General features: G+C 38.9%; 1 protein-coding gene across 1 annotated transcript in view; it reads right to left on the reverse strand.

The window, feature by feature from the left end:
• Crim1 (cysteine rich transmembrane BMP regulator 1 (chordin-like)) overlaps positions 1-18648 on the reverse strand; it is a 183733-nt gene that overhangs the window by 67693 nt on the left and 97392 nt on the right. The window contains exon 5 of the mRNA XM_013013645.1: positions 7045-7166. Coding sequence (XP_012869099.1) covers positions 7045-7166 — 122 coding nt within the window. The remainder of the gene's footprint in view (positions 1-7044; positions 7167-18648) is intronic.

Here is an 18648-nt window from a genome sequence, read left to right on the forward strand (position 1 = left end):
CATAGGTAGATGACATAATCTTGTAAATAAGTTATTCTTCAGAATCTACTAAGAAATCATCGCTGGGCACGGTGGCTCACTCCTGTAATCCTAGCTACTCAGAAGGCTGAGATCTGAGGATCATGGTTTGAAGCCAGCCCAGGCAGGAAAAGTCTCCAATAAACTCTCCAATTAACTACTTAGAAAAAGCCAGATGTGGCGTTGTGGCTCAAGTGGTAGAGCACTAGCCTTGAGCAAAAGCAGCTCAGGGACAGTGCCTAAGTCCAGATTTAAGCCTCAGCACCGGGGGGAAAATCATCAGAACTTATTTACAAGTTCAACAATAGAATACTAACTGTTAAGCTCAAAATAATTGTTTCTATATATGAGGAAGCTAAAAAAATCAAACAAACCATTCTCGGTAACATATTTAGAATAGATTTATAAATAAGTATCACACCTGTACTTTGAAAATTGTCTATATACTACTTAATGATTGTTTATTTGCTATTGTGCCAAAACCAATAAAGTTGAGCTATAAGGTACAATGTAAATGTATCTTGAGAACTTTAAGATAACTAAAAGAAACCAGTCACAAAACCATTATTACACTACCTAACTTACAATGGGCACATCTACAGAGTTGCTACCCGCACAACTCTGTAGATACCTTGTACAACTGGAAGCTGGTGAACTGCTGGAATATGTCTTGATGAAGCTGTGTTTAAAAAGTCATCCCAAATTGAAGAAAGTTCTCCCCAGCTGATGTACTCTGCTCATGCAGATGGCCAAAGCTGAATGTAATATTCACATCTTCCTTTCCTTGGTCCCCAAAACATTTCTTAAATGTCACCCTAAATGTTGCGAATAAGGTGAATACCATACTCTACATATGCATCCAAACTGGAAAAAAAATCATTTTATAAGCCAATCAATGTTAATTATTTAGTTGAGTTAACCACCCACAGCTACAATCGAGGATCGAGTCACAAACCCTATTGGAAGATCTGAAGAAGCAGGGAGATATGGTGCAGAATCTGCTGCAGCAGACTTGTCTTACGGTGGGCTGCACAAAAACTGACATGAGAAAAGATAGAGAGGTCGGATCCACTGTCTCAGCATAGGGGTAAGGGAATGGAATTTAGAAAGATGTAGTATCAACAAATTACAGACTAAAAAACACAAGCCTTTAGGGTAAGATAAAAAAAATCATAGCACAATGAAATCTCTGATGTGGAAAGAAATTTATAAAAACACTTCAAAAAATGTGCAAAGGCTCTTCTAGCATCACGGAGAAGCTAGCCAGGGTCTTTGAGGACAAATGGCCAATTAATACTTCACCTGCTGAGGACAGACAGATGTAAATCTCAGAGTCTACTACCTCTCCAAGTAGATGATTTAAGTGGATGTGGAATAGAAATGTATTATGCTGAGATTATTTACTATGTAATTTGTACTACTCAACACAGAGATGCATAAAGGTGTCTTTTTAATTATTTCTAGGCAAATTCTATGTCTCTGCTAATTACATCTTTGTTTTTAAGTTCTGGAATCTTTTCTTCCTTTTTTATTGTCTTTTAGAACTCCTGAAAAAAGACCCTTATAATACAAACTACTAGCAAACTTTAATTCCTGCCCAATTCTGATTGGCAGATGGTGAGGGCAGCCCCCTCCTCCTCATGGGAACAAAGGAAAAGACTGAAAGGTAGAAGTTCACATTAAATGTGAAAATGAAGAAATCCTAACTTGAGGCATTTCTTCCTTTTTTTGTTTGTTTTCTTCAGCCTCTCGTTAAAAGACAACTCATATACCTGCTCATGCATTGCTACTGGTCTCATTTCCTCACTGGGGTGAACTGGATAAGAAGCACATGGACAGAGAGCCAGAAGCCAGCAGAGAGAAAAGGTATGACAGATGGGAACCTTCTGACAATAAGGCCACAGAATACAAAGACAGGGTAGGAGGGTTTCTGGTTATCTGGAGGATATATACAGAGTATGACCTAGCAAATACCACTTCAGGATAAAGGAAAAGGAGCATTACTCAGAACTGATTACAAAGGCTTCTCTTAAACGTTAGCTTAATAAGGCATTGGGAACACCAGAGGTGCTCAGTAAGTACATATTGAAGAGAATATTTCTTCTAAGTGCTAGATTGTCTCCATTTTGTATCAGTAGACTATGTGTCTTGTAGGTTGCTATAAAGACAGGGAGTTCTGAACAATGTCTTTATTACTAGTTTTCTTATGAACAGGAGGCATGTTTGGGTTTTCTAGCCCAAACTGATTTGGTTTATAGCTCTATTGTAACTGATTGATTTCATCAGCATAAGATCATTTCCAATTTTAATGAACGTGGTTTACCTGGTCCTCCTTACTATATACTGCTACTATTAAATGCTCTATTTCTGGTAGTTTCAACTTACAACATAATGGTAGTCATTCATGTACTCACTTGGCGAATATTCTATAACTAAGTTATCCTGGAAGTCAGTTACTGACTATATCATTCAAATCAAATATGCTATCTTACCTAGAGTTTTTTAAAAAAAAATTTTATTGTAAAAAAACTGTACAGAGGGGTTAAGTTACATGAGCAAGGTAATGAGTACATTTCCTATCAAGCATTGTTACCTCCTCCTTTGTTTTTCCTCTACCATCCCTTCCCTCCCACCCCTACAACTACATTCCCTCCTGTCCCCTCCCCTCTCCTCTTATCCAAATGTTTATGCACACACAAAGGACAACTGACCATGTTTCTCAAACTTTTTCTGTTTGGGACTTCTACTGCAAATGTCTCCAGGAATGAGAGAGGTGGGCCACAGTAAAACAATACAGGAAAGAGGTTGGCCACAGTAAGACAACCGGAGGAGTTAGGACTAAATTGAGCAGATACACCCATTCAGAAGTAGAGGCCACATGCAGTAACAGCTGGCGCCTCAGAAAACATTGGTTTGTAGGCTGGTGCAGAAGCAGAACTGTTTCTCAAAGCAGGTGTAGGATTGACTGCTCACCTTTTAACTATACCATACCTGTACCTTTAGTTTTTATATAACAATTCTTATTCAACCATACCCCATAAGTATTAAGCCCACTGAGTACTTACTTGTTTTAGAGAGGGGTTTTTCTCTGCTTTATTTTCCCCCCATTTTTTTTAATTGCAAAGATGCTGTAGAGAGGGGTTATACTATTTCTTTTACTTTTTTTTTTTTTTTTGATTGTGAGGCCTGAACTCTGTCCCACAGCTCTTCAGCTCAAGGCAAGCACAATACCTCTTGAGCCACAGGACCACTTTCGGTTTTCTGATGGTTAACTGGAGATAAGAGTCTCATGGACTTTCCTACCTTGGCTGGCTTTGAACCACAATCCTCAGATCTCAGCCCCCTGAGTAGCTAGGATTAGAGGCATCAGCCACCAGGTATCTGGCTATTTCTTAGATTTTTGTTTGTAAAAATAAAAGGATTGTCCCTCCCCTCACCAAAACAAAACAAACAAAAAATCCCAGAGCAGCTAGGTACCTGAACTTTCATGATCTGATCAGTAATCTTCTAATTTTTCCACCAAAACAACACCCAAGTAAACCACCGAAAGAAGGAACATCACAGTGGTTGTTTTCCTGTCTATTCTTCCAGGCCAGAAGTACTGAGTTCTGCAAGTATTTTTATTTTTAGTTTTTTTTAGTGTTTACATCCCTTTATTCTCAGAGTCAACCTGTGTGAACAAATCTCCATATTGCCAACCACTACAGGAATTTCTTCTTACATGAACCAAAATCTCAAATTCAACAATGAGTTCTGGGTTGCAAAAGAGGATTTATTGTATGCACCTGTCTATAAGGCTTTGTTGCAAATTCAACAAAGACACACACACAAGTGCTACCTGCAAGTAGTTTTAAACCTTATATTTTCACTTTAATGTTTATCTTCAAAAAATAAGACAGACCTGTGGAATATGATGGCAGCCTGGAATGCAGTGGTGCTGTCTAATCTCAGTTTCATATGTGATGTTGCTGATATTACTATTAAACATTTCTGAACTAGGTGGGGTTTTTAGTTCTAGCCCCCCACGTGGGAGTTCAAAGACAGTGCTTTAGATGTGCAGGCCTGGACGCCAACCTGACCTCTTGAAACTGTCTTCACTGATTTACACTGTAAAATTTTCCTTTTGTTTTTTGTTGTTGTTAAGAAGACCCACTATGGGTAATTGGATTTTGCATTTGCTGTGTTAAAGCAATTGAATATATGATCTAGCCATCACTCAGTGCTTCCATGTTTTCATTTGCATGTGAGAAATGTCCACCAGAGAGTGTGTATCACCTTGTCCATCAAACATTTACCTCTGAAAATAAAAACTACATGTCTGAGCCTTTGTCTTTTTTTCACTTTGCTGGAAGGGAACTGGGGCTCAAACCTGATGATGAACTCTGATAGCTACACAGAAACGTCAGCTTACACATATGTGGGCACTGTTTAGCCTTCTCTCTCAGCCTTTATTGATGACTCGATGGCTATACTTCTCTTTTCTAATTAATGTTTAACCACTACATTATTGAATCTGCTCTCACTGTAAAGCTGCCTCAAATCCTTGTGGATAAGCACTCTTTCAACATATAAGCACAAAACAGACCTTTACTTTCCCAAGTGATGATAATCTTTGATACATAGTATTTTCTAATGGTGACATGTGACATGAGCCAAGGTATTTCTAAGTCACTGGACGATAAACACACACATGAAGTACATACACCTAACACGCACACACAGAACATCACCAGTACATACACACATGTATCTACATAACAAAGTAAGTAAAATACAGAATTTGAAATAAACTATACTTTAAATATTCTGTGAGATTACAATTTCTCATGGTATTTTAGTTTGTAGTCTTCTGTAAATAAATAGGTAATACAGTAAAAGATGCTTTCTTTACAGCAGGGTAAGAAATGAAACAAAGATTAATATACAAGTTTATGGTAGCAAGAAAGAAGCACCTACAAGAAATGCAGTAACTGTTCTGTCTCAATGTTTTCTTATGGCAGATGGTAAATCCTATTCCTGTAGTCAGGTTTCTATAAAAAGTGGCTGTCTAACAAAAGGGCAGATTTCATAGTCATTGAAAAGGGGTGCAGCTATTAGCTGCCTTCAGATTGGAGAGAGAGATAAAATTAATGTCTTGATATAAAGGCACAACACCTGGGTTTCTAGAATCAAGAAGCAAAAAGAAAATAAGTATCAGAAAACACAAGAGTAAATTTTATTAATATAAGTGTATTTCCAGGAGACAAATGGCATCAGATCAACAGTAGGAGAATTCCCTTGAAGTAACTCTTCTATTAGCTGATATTTTAATAGCCACTTATCAAGGGAATTAAGATGGTACACTCACTCAAGAAAATTTGGGTGCTCTCTATAAGGTACATGGTATGCTAGTACCCACAGACAAGGAGGAATGTAAAAGACCCCCATCCTTTAGCATCTCACATTACAGTAAGAGCATTTGCACTGAGTTGATCTGTGGAAGGAAGCACTTCAGAGGTGCTGGAGCCCAGGGTAAGGTGTGATGATTTTGGTCTCAAGTGGTATAAGAATTATGATTCGAGTTAAATATTCACAGGAAGATGGTAAAAGTTAAGCATTCACAGAATACCACCTATAATAAATTACACTGTAGCAAAGCCAGAGAGAAAAGGTCTGCTTTGTCTACTGGCTGGTGTTTAACAGCCAGCACTGCTAGCTGTGTGGTTAGAAGGAGTGATGAGAAAGAAGCCCTGAGAAGTGATCCAAGCACACAGACTTTTTACTGCATCCCTCCCTGTGAGCTTGTATTGATAAAGTTTGTACATCATGATGCTCAACTCTAGCATCTGTAGCCCCACAACTGATGCCCAGAACAGTGTCTGTGGGATGTGAACCGAGGAAAGGTGCCCTGAGTAATAAAGACTGCTTGTACTTGAAGCATAATTCCAAGTGCTTCATATATAAAATCTCAATTTATTACTATTCATTTTATACATGTAGAACTGAGGTTCAGACAGACCAAAGAACCTTCTCAGTTATCCAGCTAGTAATGGGATAAACCAATTTTCTGGTCTGTGTTTGATCTTAACCACAAAGCTTTTCCAAAGTGAACCAAGCAACACAACCTATAACCACTGGACTAAATATGCAAGGACATATCAAAGGGGACTTAGCTCTAACATGACTTCTTTTGTGGGAGGGGGGACCTGGGAAGTGGGAGACTTTCTAAAGGTAGTAGTTAATAGATGTAGTTAATACCAGTGTTTCTACATTGTTGTTGTATTTGCCTAAACTCATCTCCATTTTCCTGAATGTACTCATTTCCATTTTTTCCCTTTTTCTTTTAGGGGGGATGAGAGTCTTGAAAATTCTGGAGGAGAAGTATGATTTATTTGGCTTTTCTTTCCTTCTGGCAGATAAACAAATAAGCACCAAGTCACCAAGCACCAAACTCCCTTGTGAAGAGTGAAAGAGTGAAGTAGATGCTGTTTGGGGAAATCCTGTAATGGAAGAATCCTTTTTCTGGGCCATGAAGGTTAAGCCTAAAGCACACCAATACCAACGAGTAAACATTGGTCAAAGAAATTCCCTTTTAAGTACATTACAGTGGATGCACAATGCCTTTTCTATCTCAAATCGCGATAACTCCCATGAGGTTTTCAATTAAGATTCCCTTCTGATGGCATGGGACAGGTACTGAATGACATAGGAAGAACAGATATCAAGCTATCAAGCTCCTTCATCCCTTTTCTTAAATCCCATAACTTCTGGAATTCTGAAACCAGCAGAGTATGAAATACATGTAGCCTGTTAATGCATTTCCAAGTTCTCGTCAACAGGATAATGCTTCTCATCCTAACTTTATTATTCACTGCACTGTGGAGTCAAGCAAACCTCCTTTTTGAGTGACATTCACAAAGTCTTTGAGTATGTTCCCTGCTCTGTAAATGGCAGGGACATCTACAATGAGCCCTCCCCTCCTCCTCCTCCTCTTCCTGTTGCTGGCACAAATGTACACTCTCTGAGAACAAGAGAAACCGCACGTACCATTAACACATTCAAAGACATCACAGCACTTTCCAGGTGTCCCATCTCCACGAGAGACTATGCGGGGAGTGGATCCCACCTCACACATGGGGAAACCACATAAGTCAGAGAGACACTCGCATCTGAAACCAAAGAAAAGGGAAGGAAAACCCCATGAATAAACAAAAACATAGAAGTTGGGAGACCACAAACAAACTGGCAGTGGCAAGTATCTGGCCTTTATGATCCAGCCTCATAATCTAGTAACATGGGGACCTGGGGACCTGGAAGGGCAAAGGGTCCTAAGATTATCTGCTTTCTAATTAAGTATGGCTGATCAACTTTATATATATTCTAAAAGAGTCTCACTATAATCACTTTGACAGATACATTTCTAAAATACAGAATCACTTCATTTCTTATTTAACCAGACTGGTATTGAATGTATCACATATTTTCAAGATGATTAAGGGTCATCATCAAATGAAACTCTCTGGGGTTACTATACAACGAGAGCTCCTTGTATTAAGTGACCCCATGCTGGAGCTTTATTGCTAGTGATGTGTAGGTGTTTTCCAGAGTTTTAGGACTTTTTATGTAAGGATTAAGTTATTAGCTTTTGTCTATTCATGCTAGTATGATTGTCTGTAGGAGCACTCTCATCATGAGCAGTATTTAATTTATAATTGAGACTGAAAGCTGAAAGGCTCTTTACAAATAGAAGACATAAGCTTTAGTAAGTGAACTTTGTTACAGTTATCTTGAAGTAAAAAGGCATTAATTTTTGGATTTGTAAGCTACCCTGTGTACATTTATCTTTACATGGGTGAATAAAGTGTTCAACAAACTGCAATCTAACCATGCTGGCTGTCACCCTTAACTTCAACTCTGCTATGAAATCTACATGAACACAGAAATCTGAATACAAGACAGGTAAAGTAAGATGAGGCCAAAATGTCTTCTTTTCTGCAATAAAGAGTTTAGAAATGAGATCCTCAGGGCAGCTGCACGTGGACATGAGAATGTCATAGCAGAAAGGAAAAACTATAATTTGTCGGGGACTTTCTTGGTGAAAGGAGGAGAGGATGATGGAGGGTATTCCCAACTGACAAGTGCAAAAGAAGAGCACTCCAACCTCCAAAGAGGCATGCCAAGGGGAAGGGTGAGTATTTCTGAACAGTGAGGATCAAGATCAGGATACAACACTCCCCAGCAGGAAAGAACTATTAGCATATTCATTTATTCTGTTATGTTTCTTTCTTGCTTATGTGACTGGTTTGTTCTTTTATTGTTCTTTGGATTTTTATTTTAAAACGTGCTGGTATAGTTTTTCAAGTACCTCAATAATCAGGGCCAGAGATTTAATGACATTTGCAGTTAACTGTGGAACAAGACAGAGAGGAAGTTGAAAATTACTAAAGCCATTGCAAAGGTCTGAGGACAACCTTCTACCTACTCTAATCCCTTTCAAATTCTTCCACATAGGGTAATGGTTATACTGAACTCTGGGAAGAAGTTATTAGATAATAAAGGTTTTGCTATAATGGTATTTCACCTAGAGTTTAAAGTAAACTGCTTGTCTGTTTTGTGTTACATAAATTGGGAGCTCTCAATTCATGGACTGTTTCCTTCAGAACAATCACTTTCTAGGGATGAGTACTGTGAGCTAGGTGTGAAGCTAAGAAGGTTATTCTATATTCCCTGCTTATGTGTCTAGCCACTGCAATGCTAAGCAAGTAGTCATGTCACTGTGATATAACAGTACTATATGGCTTACATCTAGTGCACTTGATACTGTGCAATGAACTCATTAGTGTGCATAGGCAAACATGACTGAGAGTACTGAGAGCCCACACCTTGATGGAGTATCTAGATGTGGTTACAGTGAAAGCGTCTGTGTAAGTACAGGCGACTAACGTTTCTTACACATCTCCCACAGTCACATCCTTGTCTGCCAATGTGCTCCACAGAATCATTCAAATTTAACATATGACCAAAAAGTTCTTTATATGTATCCAACACTTCAATCATCTTTTTTCCTAAACACATATATGAATTTCTAGGCTTCACTCTGCTGAGTTGCTGGAAACAACATTACACTGAAAAACACTATTATGTTTGCCCTACACTTGACCTATTTCCCAACATTTAAATAACTCCATATTTTCCAATCTTTAACCCACATAGAACAGGAATATCTATCATCAATATTTTCTGCTTAACCTACAATGATTGACTGTTGGTAAAGAGCCAAGGATTTTTGTTGGCAAGCTGTTCCCAACTCCAGTCCTCTTGTCTATTTCTCCCCACACTGTGCAATTCCGATCCATTGCCATCTTCCAGATTCTGACAGCTTCCTTGGAATTGTAGGAAGAAACCACAAAAAAATGAAAATCTGGGCTCAGGGCAGATTGTCTGTTAGGCAGCTAGCTATCAGCTTGAAATCTTATAAAGCTACTTTTGGTAGGTTGGAAATGGTCAAAAAGCAATTTCATATGGGTCAACATAACACAAATTCACATGAATTATTTGCTAACAAACAAAGGCACACACTTTATTATATTTACAAATTATGTGACTCAGAACAGTTTTTAAAAATTCTACTATAAGATTGAAGACTCCCTAGTTTACCCACTCTGGAGACAGCCAAGTATTATTCTCTTTACTGATGGCTAGCAAGATGCGTTAAATTAAATGGGGTCTCCTATTCTCTGCATCTCCCAAGAAAAGAAATGATATTTTCTTCTGCGACATGAGAGAAAATGCTGACTTACAGAACAACTGAAGCATGCTGACTGACTGTACCTTGTCCTCACCACCTTTTCTTCTTTTTTATTCTCGTCTCCCTCCACCCTCTGCCCCCCTACCCCCCAATCCTAATTTTTCCCTTGCCCTTTACTCCCAATCTCTGAATAAGGGGCAAGTGAAAGGAGGAAATAGATGGATTAAGAGCAGAAGAAATGGAGAGACATGGGGGGGGGAGGCTGGGAAGGGATGTGAAGGGTAAACAAAGGAGGAGGCTGCAATGCTTGATAAGAAATGTATGCATTATCCTGCCCATGTAATTGTAACCCCTCTGTACAATATGTTCACACAAAAAAATTTTAAGCCTTTTACTTAGGTAGATGTCATCATTTGTTTTACTCTTCCCCAATTTCCAGCTCTAACATCTCTCCTTTTACACGAGGTATGGCACACCCAGCCCAGCCTAAGGCTTAGTTACTGTATTCATGGTCTACAATCTTCTCATTCATTTCTCAGTGTCTCTACCTACCATACAACCCTCTGAAGTCCATATACCTTTTCCTAATTCTCTCTCATAGTATTTCCCTTCATTTTCCTTTTGTTACAGTCTGTTTTTCAGACAAGTCCTCACTTTGCTATGTTTGCATTGCTTGCTCTACTGAATCCTGGACATTTCTCATTTGGTGCATGTGTCTAGCTGTCTTTCCATGTAACAGCTCCTTCTCTGAATTCCAAGCAGCTACTTGTCCACAGTCCTTATCACTTTCTGCTTTGAGCATCTATAGTGTTCATATGGACCAAGTTCTTTTTGCATTCATCACATACAGTCATTACATAAAAACTTAAAGGGAACAGAATTGGAGAGGAAGGAAAGAAGGATGACATGGGATAATGCAACAAAACAAAGATACACAATAAAGTTAGAGTTGGAGACAGAGAAATGGGGTGGGAGCTCAATCAGGCCCTTCCAGATAGAACTATATGCATGCACCTTGAGCAAAAGTACTAAGGGCTTTAAGAAATGAAACAAAAAAGCTTTATTGAGATGTATTCACCTACTATAAAAATCCACACTTTTAAAGTGTACAGACTGATGTTTTTTTTTGTAGGGTTCTGCAACTTATACTGGTACCTACTTTCAGAACATTTTTATCACCTCAAAAAGAAAATCTACACTTGCTAACAGCTACTCCTCATTTTCTCCAACTTCAGCAACCACTAATTTATGTTCTGTCTCCATTGGCCTACCTACGCTGGACAGTTCATATAAATGGAATCATACAATAAAAATGTTAATGGCCTTTTTACTTCAAACAAGAAGCAACCTGTATTTGCAATTTGCCAGAAAAAAAATCAAGCATCTAATCTTATCCTGAGTATTAAGATAATGATCAATCAAAGCACCACATTAATAAATTTCTGCATAAGTCATCACAGCTGCAGCCAGGTAGGACTTGTTTAAGCTTTTTTTCTTTTTCTCCTTCTTCTTCTTTCTCAAGTTGGTAATGGATTTAACATAGTGAGCCCTTGAGCCACTGAGGGTAATGAAGCACAGCACTCAGAAATCATTTAAACCCCTAGAGGGCACTCACCTCCTTAGAAGCCTCAAGGCTGCTGCTGTATCTGTAGGCTCCAAGGAGTTTCTCTTTCTTTCCCTTCATATATTTTCCTTCCTGGACTAAACAGATAATCCCAGGCAGGCCAAAAGGCCAAAGTCCTTTTCTTGGCACCACTGACTTGATGCTCACAGCCTGACCTCTACCTATCATTTAGATTGCATATTCCATTGGCTAGTCTATACATTTCTACTCTACCAGCAATGGTGATCTGTCATTCTCTGAACCTACCTACCTATACTGCCCCCTGCCAAGGTAAGCTCCAGCTTCAAACCCTTGCCTTTGGTTCATCCCTGGGAAATCCCTCACATTCCTGAACAATACTCCCCTACAAAATTTTCTGTGATCAAATATTCATTTAAAAATATTTCCACCTTTTCTCACCTTTAACAATACAGAGAGGTACCTGACTCTCAGAGTACATCAGCTCATTATACTCAATCAAAATCTTACTGACTGTCCTGTGAATTGTATTGAGTAGAGGGAGCATGTCTTATTTGTCTTAAAAGTGAAGAAAATGAACAATATAGACATACAAACAAAAATCTGAAACAAATCCCTCTAAATGGCTATGAAGATTAACAGCATGTATTATTTTCATTTATTTATACATTTGAGATTAGGTGTAATATTTTTCAACACTGCTATGTGCAATGCGACTATGAAACCTGTTTTTAATGCAGATTCTGAGGTACCACACCTGAGGGCTACATTTCTGGCTCTCTAGAGCAGGGCTATAGGATTGGTCATATCATACCTCTCCAGGGGAATCTGTAACCTACTTCCTGAGACCCTTGTGCCTGGACATGGTGGGTGTGTGTCTAGTTTAATTTATACTTTCCAATGGGGAAAACCAAATATGACTCACTTTTAACACTTGAATGAGGATGACTCTGGTTAGCACATGCTTTCAATCATTTAAATAGACTCCTTTCCATCTTGAATTGTTTTTTAGGAATGAGAATACTGGACTGAGGGAAGGAAAGGACAACTACTCATTTATCCAATACCATCAACCATACTCTGGCTTCTTTTCAGATAGTATAAATCACCTTTTACTAATAACATCATCAACAGAAAAACGTGTGGCCACTGGCAAATCTCCTCCTTCAATTCTTGGTTTTCTCATCCATCAAGTGAGAGGGTTGGATTGTAATAAACATTCTATGATTCTATTCTCATCCATATCATTGCTGTGATCTAATCCCAGCTCAGCCTCCTCTATAGCTTCTCACTAGCCTGTACTTAGTCCCTGGCGCATGTCCCTCTCCTCTGTACCTCCTCCTCCCTCTCCCCCCCACCCCTGTGAGCACCTCAGCTTTCTGATCTAATTCAACATGAAGCTATCCACCCCTGCACTAAGATGTCTCAGTCACTTTTTGTTTTCCTGAGGTAAAATAATTACTTATTAATATTTTTTCCTATAAAGGGAGACACTAAATGCAGAAGAAATAATATGGTAGGGACTGTGCCCATGTTGTGAGGTATGCCTTATATCTTTCAAAAATAAGTTGAAGAGTCCCTGGTTCGGGTTTTTTTTTTTCCTTTTAAAACTTTAAAAGATGCTAAACTAGAGGCATTGCTGGTGGAGCTGTGGAAAGAGGAGGTTCTCTGCTGCCTCTTCAAAGAACAGGAGGTCCCCTGGAATGGACCCTGGGGTGGGAGCCAGAACACTGAAGGAAAATGTTATTTTAACATCCCCTACAATAAGATCCCTCTTCAGAGGAGGAAATTCGGAAGTAGCAAACAATCAGATTCCTCATCTTCCCCAACAGACGCTTATCTTTGCCCACATCCTGGATGGAAAACAAGTCAGTAAGGCTCTCTGGGAAAGATTCCTTGTAATACTGGCTTTATTCCACATCTGTACAGAGTGCCTGAGCCCTTCAAGAGAGACAGCAGTCTTCAAATCAAAACTACTGGTTTGGGGTAGGAGAAGGTGTCCCCTTGAGACAGGAAACAAGGGGGTAAGAACATTAAAATGGTAAAACATTTGTACCAGTAGGATTCCACAGGAGGTATGAGTGAAATAGCTTGCAAAGTGCAAATTATGACATGTAAGATACAATTCAATTCTATAAAAAGTACTTCCCATTTTAATTCAATGTGTTGTTCTTTCACTGATTAAATTCCTTAAGTCTTTCCAGGAATGTATAAATTTAAAAAAATACAGAAAGAAAAAGGGTCTCATGGGAGGGTCCAACTATACTTATTGAGAAACAGTATATAGTTCCTTAGGGAAGTACCTCAGCCTCTAATCCTCATGTCTCTCCCTAAGAGACATACTACTCTGTACATAACTCTGTTCCTTACTCTTTCTACCCTTTCTCCAGTTAACCCCTTCTGATCTCCTTGCAATCCTACCACTAACACATGCTTCAGCTATTACCATCATAGCCATACAATCCAATGGCCATCCTTGCCTGGGCACAACCAGAACCTGCAAATTCCTTACCTTTCCTAACAAGAAACTGCACTTTTCCTTTAGACACAAGAGGAAAATCCCTCGGGCTTTCAGTTTTGTCATGCTTTGTTCACTCTTCCTTTCCCCCACTCTTCGCAAGGAGGAACTGACGGATACCCTCCCATGCAGGAGGTATAAACTAAGGCTGATTAGATAACATTTGTTTGCATTTCCTAATATTAGTAATCAATGAATCCCACAGTATAGCATTAATAAAGTCATCATACTTCTCTCTTCTTAGCTTTCTTTTATCAAGGGACAGACAACTACAGGATCTGCCTCTCAAGGATGATGTGTGGCTTGGGAAAGTTTAAGGTTCTAAACTGCAGGAAATGAAAATCTTAATTCCACATGATTCCTATAAAAGCCATTAATATTATCCTCTAAAACTGTGCCTTAAGTGAATAGGTGTGGTGAGAAGAGAGTCATGGTGTTTTCTGCAAACCACTAACTTAAAATGCCTGGCTAAGGAAGAGAGTTGGGGAAATTCTGAAGGGACTTAGTGTTGGCAGCAGGTTAACCAGAGGCCTGAAAAGAATCTCTGGACCACTGTTGAAAATATTAGGGCTGGGCCCTGGCAGCCATCCTCTACCACTCCAGTATAACTGTCCAGCTCAACAATTCACCCTGGAATATCCAAAGTTACCCATCAGAGGGACTAAGGGCTCTCTGACTCCATTTGGGGCGGGGGGTGGGGAGGGAGGGCAGAGAGGAGGATGAAGGGAAGAATTCAGTGTTTGCTTTCCTCAATGGACCAGCTAGAATATAAAAAAAAATAAAACAGGAAAATTGGCATATAACATCCTGTACAAGAGGACTGGGCTTGGATATAAAATGAGTTTTAATAGAGGAACATAAATTATTTCCATTTCACAGCCTGAGATTGCCAAGTGCTTTAGCAAAGGATGGGTTGGAAAAAGGGAAACCGCTTGCTTATGAATATTGCTTTGTAACTATTTACAGAGAGTGGAAGTGCAGCAAACACTATGTTGGGTGTGGTCTGGGGATATAGAAGGACCTGGCCTTAGTTTAGGAAGGTGTCAGATACAGAACCACAAATGGGAGGACAATGGGATATAGATTGCACAGGCTACTCCACAAGACATGAACAAACAGACAACATCTGAAGACACTTTGTGTTTGAAAACCTGAGCTCAGACTATACTGCCTGTGCTGCTGCTCATACTCCTGCAGGTCTCCTGAGCTAGTGCTGAAGCAGATGACTTCAACTATGCATCCACTTGGAGCCATGTGGATGGACAATTGTCAGCCTCTTATCCTCGTCATCAGCATCAAGTGTAGGATGGAGGACTCTCGTGTTCCCTGGAATGCACATCCCTAGGGTACTGCATCTTTCTTCCAGCAGTGACTCTGCTTTTCCTAATCTTTCCTTGCAGCCAGCACTCACCATCTGAGCATCATAAAGCAAATCACTCAAATCTGCATCGAACACTTTCCCAGCTCTCCACTAAAGACATTCTTGCAGCTACCTCTTGTGAGATGAAAAATCCCTTCACTTACTTGTTCCTCTGAGATGGAAGGGAGGCAAGTATTCTTCTCATTGACTATTGATTATTCCCATGTTGTGGGCTTCACTTCTCATGAAAATCCTCTTTCTGTGATGTGCATTCCTGAGAGAATGCACTTGGACACAGTTTCAGGTTTGAGTTCTGGCTATTTAGGTGCTATGTCACCTTGGGACCTTGAAGAAGTTACGTCATCATTCTATGCCTCAGATTAACCACATGTAAAACAGGGTGGCTAAAGTAGCCATTTGTCATGTGACTAGTGTGTGGATTAAATGGATATATACATGAGAAACACCGAGGTCAGTGCCTGGAATTCAGAGGCAGTCAACATGTTTGTTTGTGTTAAATAATACAGGAGGCTTCAGGGTAATGTGGATAAAGCACTTCCAATATTCTGGCCTTATTTGACCTTTACAATCAAATGGCCCTTGCTAATATCCATTGTCTCATTGGAGAGACAGTCTTCTGCAGCCATAGCTTAGATCTCTAAAGTCATGCCTTGTCTTCACAGATCACAATCTTCCATCTTACCTTGCCACCTATTTCCAGTTCTTTAGATTTCTTTCCTGGCCTGAGCCTTATCCTGATGGGTCTTCTTTGCAAAACAATCCCAAACCCATGAAAAGTCATCGGGAATCACCATTAGAAAAATGGTGATTTTTCTCCTTCATATCTGGTCATTCAACTGCAAACTCAAGACATATAAACCAAAGACAATAAACCTGAATGTCTACAGATATGCAGAACCATTAATTCAATGTTGCTTTACTTTCCACTTATTCCTAAGACATTTCAATGAGATGGATTTGCAAATGATATGACCAGAGGAGTAGGCCAGAGGTTTTGCATACTATTCTAAGCAGCAGCTTTGCTTATATGAAATGAGAAAGCCTTAACTCATTTTAAACAAGTGATAAAGTTGGAATCGGTGGTTATCTGGGGGGAAAAACCAACTCCACTGTAGGTGAATCAAAAAGACAGGTGGGATTAGTACTCTTTTAAGCTGCAGAACACATTAAAAATAGAAAAAAAAAACCCAATGACTATAATAGCCTAACCCTCTTTCTCTATTTGGCGAACTCTGACTCATTCCTAAAGACTCAGCTCAAAGTCAAATCTGACAGTTTCCCAAACAGGAATTAGTATCTTTGTTCTTTTTGTTACACTGCACACATGTACTTCAAAACTGCATACACTTGAAAGCAAAATGACTTCTCCTGTTTGTTTTCCCAGCCAGTATATACTCCTTGACTCCTGACTATATTTTATTCCTGCCAAATAGTCCAATGCCTGGCACATGACAAACATTGAAAAATATTTGTTCTCTGAACAAACCAGTCATACTACAGAATTTTCACACTGAGGCTTTCCTTGGGCTATCTACATAATGTAATTAAACAGATTTGTTATCTTCCTGTGCTAGACGCCATGGAAGATGCATGTATGTTGGCTCCTCGGCCTGAAAAGGCATACAATGTATAGTAGTCTTCCCTTCATCATGGCTTCACTTCCCACAATTTCCTCTACTCATGGTCAGGTAGAAATTCCAGGAATAAACCATCAAAAAACTTTTCTCATAGTCTATGACAATTACTCTATTTTTTTACTATTGTTGATCTTTTACTGTGTCTAATTTATAGATTATTGCTTATCATGCATGCAAAGGAAAAAACCCATAGTACATATAGGATTTGGTACTATCTGAAGTATTCACTGAGGCTCTGTGGCTTATTTATTGAGGGTAAGTGGGGAGTATTGTAATGTCTTAGGATAATCCTAAGATTCCCCAAGAATTCATGATTCTCCAAACATGATCAAAGTCAGGATAGAGTAATTTACAATGCCCCTGTTTATGTGGACCATCCACAAGAGACCAATTGACAAAATCCATGAGAAATCAGCTGCCTCTGCCACCAGAGTTTTAGCCAAGTAGTTACATGTCTACTGGGCAAATATAATCCTGAACAGTGATGAGGAATCCTATTCTTAATATCTAACATAAAGGTATAATTAAAGAACAAACATAATCTATTCAGGGTGCTTTCCATACTTCCTATAGAGACATGATTTAAACAGTTTATAGATTTGCTTATTATAGCAAGTATAAATGAGGCAAAAAAGCATTTTTGCAGAGTTGTCCATTATTGTATCAACATGCTGATATGACAAACAAGGATGGGTGAGGAAAGCTCTCAAGTTCATTATTATCCATGATGGAATTCTTCTTTTAAGCTTCTGTGAACATGTTATGGAATTCAGTTACCTTCTGTCAGTCTGAGTCAGAGGGCCAAGTACAAGGTCTTCTGATGTCCATGACAACTCAGACCAAAGTATAAGTCACTGAATTAATAGCCTTACTTGCTCTGGAGACTAAAGTAAATACAAAATAAGACTAGATAGTGAGTCAAATTCATGGGGAAACACACAAGAAATAAGGTCTAAGTTCAGGAAGCGCTGGGTTCAACATCTGAAGTGCATTATTGACAAATCAAGCACTCAACTGGGGGGAAAAGCGCATTTCCAATGGGCAAGGGTTTTACTTCTAGGAAAGCATATTTTCTTCAATCTGGGGACAGGTCCAATAATAACATGGAATTCCTACGATTATTTTGTTTTTAAAACATCAGAGTTTAATATAGACTCTGGCTTTTTGTCATGAGATGACTCGTTCTTTTGGGCCAAAAATTACTGTGACAGAGGGCAGAAGAATAGATGTTCTTTTCTTAGTTGAGAAAGAACAGCTTCAAATATATTTCCAAATTTTTCCTGCATGTGTTTAAAAACAAAATGCTACCATGATAACACACCAAAAATCAAGAACATTTTAAATATGCAAGTACATACTTTACATACCATATACGTTTATTTATCTCCAATAAACAGCTGGGGAAATTGTTCAAATTAAAGAGAGCAACTAAAAAATGAGTTAGATAAAACTAACAGACCAATCATAATAAATAAACTGTCCTACAATACTATATTTTTTGAGAGAGATAGGTAGAATAATTCATTACAAGGCTCTTACTTTGGTAAAGTCCTTTGGAAGCTTCATATTCAGGACAATTTCCACTGATCAGTTTGAACTAGCACAATCTTAAAAGCACATGGTTTTGTAATAAACACTACTTTGGTGATCTAAAGATCTTAACATTGTTTCACAGAAGAGAAAGAGAAGCAATGCCTGAGTTCAGAGCATGAACCTAGCCATTCCAAACCACCCTACGGAGGGTCTGAAGTTACTGTATCTGCCTGCTGGGTTGATGACACCCTA

The sequence above is a fragment of the Dipodomys ordii genome, unplaced genomic scaffold (genome assembly GCF_000151885.1).
Source record: "Dipodomys ordii isolate 6190 unplaced genomic scaffold, Dord_2.0 Scaffold20, whole genome shotgun sequence".
In the NCBI taxonomy this organism is placed as follows: Eukaryota; Metazoa; Chordata; class Mammalia; order Rodentia; family Heteromyidae; genus Dipodomys; species Dipodomys ordii.